Source organism: Elephantulus edwardii, unplaced genomic scaffold (assembly GCF_000299155.1).
Source record: "Elephantulus edwardii isolate Elephantulus edwardi_28Jun2011 unplaced genomic scaffold, EleEdw1.0 scaffold00091, whole genome shotgun sequence".
Taxonomy (NCBI): domain Eukaryota; kingdom Metazoa; phylum Chordata; class Mammalia; order Macroscelidea; family Macroscelididae; genus Elephantulus; species Elephantulus edwardii.
Window position 1 is genome coordinate 5,619,962 of NW_006399841.1, and position 4,932 is coordinate 5,624,893.

At 44.3% G+C, this 4,932-nt stretch overlaps 1 protein-coding gene across 1 annotated transcript in view; it reads left to right on the forward strand.

The window, feature by feature from the left end:
* Positions 1-4,932, forward strand: part of GLB1 (galactosidase, beta 1) — a 77,041-nt gene that overhangs the window by 14,112 nt on the left and 57,997 nt on the right. Inside the window, exon 6 of the mRNA XM_006890662.1 lies at positions 4,394-4,574. Within this exon, the coding sequence (XP_006890724.1) occupies positions 4,394-4,574 (181 nt within the window). The remainder of the gene's footprint in view (positions 1-4,393; positions 4,575-4,932) is intronic.

The following is a 4,932-nucleotide window of genomic DNA, read 5'->3' on the forward strand; positions in this document are numbered from 1 at the left end:
AGAAAGCGCCATACCACTTTCCACAGGGGTTGCACCATTTTACACTCCCACCAACAGTGAATCAGGGTTCCAGTTTCTCCACAACCTCGCCGGCATTTATTGCTTGCTGTTCTATACAGGGAGCTCTTGTGGCCTAGTGAGTAAGGTGTTACACTGCCAAGTGAAAGACACGTGGTTTGAGTCCGCCAGCTGCTCTGCAGGAGAACGGTGGTCAGTCTCCTCCCATGCGGCGTTCTGCCTCTGAAAAACTTCAGGGCCAGCTGTGGGCCAGTTCTTCCTCGACAGTATATAACAACAGTACTATAAAAAGCCCAGTTTGTGTATTGACTCAGTGAATCATGAAAACAACCCAGGGGATGTTTTTGTTACCTAACTCTGCCTCTGTTGTTGTTATGTGCTTTCAAGCTAACTATGACTCACAGTGACCCTATGAACTTTTGCCCTATTTCATGCCATCCCCACCAACTCCCCATGCTTGAACCCCTTGTTCAAGCGTGTCACGGTGTCAGTCCATTTTATTGAGTGTCTCCCTCCCTTTTCTCCGCCTTGGCAAGCAGGGTATCTTTTTTCAAGTGTTGACACTTCCTGACAAGATGTCTAAAATACAGAAAAAGAAGTTTCCCCATCCTCACCTCCAGGCAGCACCTTGGCTGCTTGCGTGGTCCAGAGTCAGGAAAAAGGTGTGTCAGGGACGAATCCCTTCTCCATACCTGTTTAGCGTGTGTGCTGAGTAAACCGTGGCCTCTTCTGAATCCAGTGTGAATTTCTATAAATTCCCTGTGGATGGACAGTTCCAACCATTTTGAACAGTCTTCCGCAAGATTTGACTTGCATGTGATTTTAATGATGTTGTTCTATCATTTCTGCTTACTCTTGGATCACCTTTCTTTGGAATTGGCACAAATATCAACCTCTTCCAATCTGTTGGCGAGGTAACTGTCTTCCAGATTTCTTGGCCCATTGAAGGAGCATGTCCGGTGCTGCAACCTTTTGTTGAAACATCTCCCTTGGAGTTCTATCAGTTCTTGGAACCTTGTTTTTCACTGCTGCTTTCAGTACAGCCTGCACATCTACCTTCAGTATCATTGGACCTGGACCATGTGTTATTTATTTCTGGAAATGGCTGAGTATTAATCAGGTGTTTTTGCTAGAGTGATTCTGTATCCCATCTGTCTTCTTTTGATGCTTCCTGTATCATTCACTATATTGTCCATAGGAAGTTTTTAGCATTGCAACTCAGGACTTGAATTTTTCCTTCAGTTCTTACAGCTTAAAAATGTCAACCTTAGGGAGTTCTGGTGGCCTAGTGGCAAGATGCTGCACTGCAATCCCAGAGGTACGTGGTTCAAATCCACCAGATGCTCTGCTGGAGAAGGAGGGGGCAACCTCCTCCTGTACCAGTCAGATCTGATTTGACGGACAACCTTGTTTTTCTTTTTTATATATTCAGTCCAGGATTTTGTACATTTCATTACAATAATGTGTTTTCTCAAGCTGCCCCTTTGAAAACTCTACATTGGTTCCTTTTGCTTTAACTTCTCTGTATTGTAGAGCAGGTTTTAGAGTTCTTCTGGCATCTTTTTTTCCATTTTATTTCTTTATTATTATTAATTTTAATGAAAATTTACAGAGACTTTGGATTTCCATTCATTTATTGTTGCACTTTTCTCCCTGTGGGCCCCCCCCCCACTTTGCTCTTCTCTTTGAAAAGTAAAAGAAAAATTCTTTCATTGTTTTACAATCCCTCCCTCCAAGTCCACCCCACTATGCAGCCTTCGCTCTGGACTCCTTTCATGACAAGAATACCTAGTCATGTATCCCTTTTAAACAATTTTCTCCCTCATCTGTTTCAATGCAGTATACATTATTTATCCCATCTTTCTCAGTCTTCCTCTAACCACTATGTCAGTCTTGTTTTACAACAGTGACAACATGCAGTATTTGTCCTTTTGTGACTGAGATATTTCATTCAGCCTAATGTCCTCCAGGGTCACCCATTCTGAATAATATTGCATGAGTTCCTTGTTTTTCAATGCAGCATAGTACTCCATTGTGTGAACATACCACAGCTTCTCTATCCATTTATTCGTTGATGGACACTTAGGTTGTTCCCAACTCCTTGCTATTGTGAACAAAGCCGCGATAAACATGAGTGTGCATGTATCTTCTTGGGTGGCCTGGCATCTTTTTAGCCTCTCCTTTCTCTCCTATACTTTTAATGAGCCTTTCTTCCACAGTGTATGATGTGCTCGGAATTATCCAACAGCTGTACCAGTCTTCTGTCACCTTACTGTACTCTTCTTGCAATGATGGAAGCTATAGCCTTGGTATTTCAAATGCCAGCAGGGTCATTCATGGTGGGTAGGTTTCAAGGGAGCTTCCCGACTAAGACAGAAGAGAGAATAGCTCTGACTGTGCACATCTGAACTAGTGGGCCATTGAAAACGTTATAAATAACAACAGAACATTGTTTGAGAGAGTACTTGAAGGCCCTTAGATTGGAAGATACTCAAAATGTACTCATCTTAGCAGGGAGTTCTGGTGGCCTAGTGAGTAAGGAGTTGTGCTGCCAGCTAAAAGACAGGTGGTTCGAATCTACCAGTCACCAGCTGCTCTGTGGGAGAAAGACAGGCAGTCTTTTCCTGTGCATTTTACAGACTGTGAAAATGTGCTGGAGGGTCAGCTACGAGTCGATAACAACTTGATGGTTCTGAGTGAGCATCTTAACTGAATCCCATCACCAAGCCTTTTCTCCTGTGGTCCTGGTAGGTGAACTTGAACCAGAACCTTTTAGGTTACAGTCAATTTCTACCACGTGGAGGCATTTATGTACTATTTATAGTTTCTGTGTGGTGTCACGCTATGTCACATGAGAAGCCTCTAGGAAAGAAATTGCTGATTCAAATGCACTGACCTCTCCGTGGGAGAAGGATGGGGCTCTCTGTCTTCATGAAGAGTTACAGCCTTGGAAACCCAAGACAAGGTCTCTCTCCAAGGATCAGAGTCAACGTGACAGCAGCAGGGTTTTTTAATAAGGAAGGAGCCCTGGTTGTTCAGTGGTTAAGCACTAGACTGCTGATGTAAAGGTCAATAGTTTGAACCCACCAGCTGCTCTGAAAGAAAGAAGTGGCATTTTGTTTCCATAAAGACTTTTGTTCTTGGAAACCCTTTGGGCAGGCTCACTCTGTCCTGCAGGGCCACTATAAGTTGGAATCAACTGGACAGTGGTGATTTTACTTTCACTAGTTCATTTATAAAAATCTAATTTAAATTTGAACAAATTCTTTCAATTTCCCTCATCCCCCCCATCAATTTGTACAGCCCAATGATTAATCCCCTCTTCCCCCTGCACATCCACATCCCTCTGCTTCCAGCCTCTCCCACCTTCCTATATCCTTATACTTTCTACAATAACGGTTTTATACAATATTTATCCTTGTGGGACTGAGTTAGTTCACTCAGCATAACGCTCTCCAGTCCTTCCCAAGTTAGGCAATAATTTACAAAGTTATTGCTCCTGCGTGCTGCATAGTATTCCACTGTGTGAATGTACCATAACTTCTCAGTCCATTCATTTGTGGTTGGACATTTGGGCTGCTTCCATGTTCTTGCGATGGTGAATAATTTTGCTATGAACATTGGTGTACAAATCTTCATTTGTGCCTCAGTTCTCATATTATCAGGGTATATTTCAAGAAGTGGAATAGCTGGGTCATATGGAATTTCTATGGTCAGCTTTTTGAGGAAGTGGTGATTTTTTTAAGAGAGAAAACGATTAGAATCTGACAGGAGCTCTAGTGGTAAGGAGTTGTGCAGCCAACCCAAAGGCAGATGGTTTGAATCCACCAGCTTCTCCATGGGAGAAAGAGAAATCCTCTTTGCACAGTACAGCCTCTGAAAGCCTGCTGGAGGGTCACCCGTGAGTCAGTTACAATGCAATGGTGTGTACCAGGGGATTGTCAGAGGCAGGAAATGACACAGGAGGAGACTGACCATTTTTCTCCAAGGATGAGAACTACATGCCTTTGGGTTGATGTTTCAACTCCCTACCACTGAGCCACGGAGTTCCCTAAAGAGCCTGTTAGAGTTGTTGTTAGGTGCTGTTGAGTTGAGTACAACTCATAGCAACCCTGTGAACCCCCACCCTGAACCCTGACCCCTGCTCCATCCTGTGCCATGCTCACCATCCCTGACATACGAGAGCCCATTTTCATAGAAGGCGATTTTTCATGCTCAATTGCTTTTGAACAGTGAAGTTTGAATATCGGAGACCTGTCCGGTAGTCTCTAACCTGTCGTCTCAGCAGCTGCCCCGCTGGGGTCCCACACAAGCCTTCGCCTTCATAGGACGGTGCTGGACTCTCCTGACTTCCCCCTGCGCTTTTCATTTGCAGGTTGAAAACGAGTATGGCAGCTACTTTACCTGTGATTACAACTACCTGCGCTTCCTCCAGAAGTGCTTCCGCCGCCACCTCGGGGATGAGGTGCTTCTGTTCACCACCGATGGTCTATCTGCGAAGTCAGTGGGGTGCGGGACGCTGGAGGGTTTTTACACCACCGTGGACTTTGGGACAGGTCAGTGTGTGCGTCACCGAAAACACCGCTAAGCCCACGGGGCTTCCACGGTTTGCTCTGGGCAGCTGCTATTGTTTTCAATTTTTCAAAATTTTGTTTAGAATAAATAGAACACTGTCAGGAGGCCTGTTCCATTAGGGAGGGCCACCCTGGGAGAAGGAAGGGGTGAGGGCTGTTCCAACTGTGAGAGGCCCCACCCTGAAGCAAGTCACCTCTTTTGGACCCTGGGCCTTTGATTTGTAGCTTTACAACTTTTCTATCTTTTCTTTCTTTCTTTCTTTCTTTCTTTCTTTCTTTCTTTCTTTCTTTCTTTCTTTCTTTCTTTCTTTCTTTCTTTCTTTCTTTCTTTCTTTCTTTC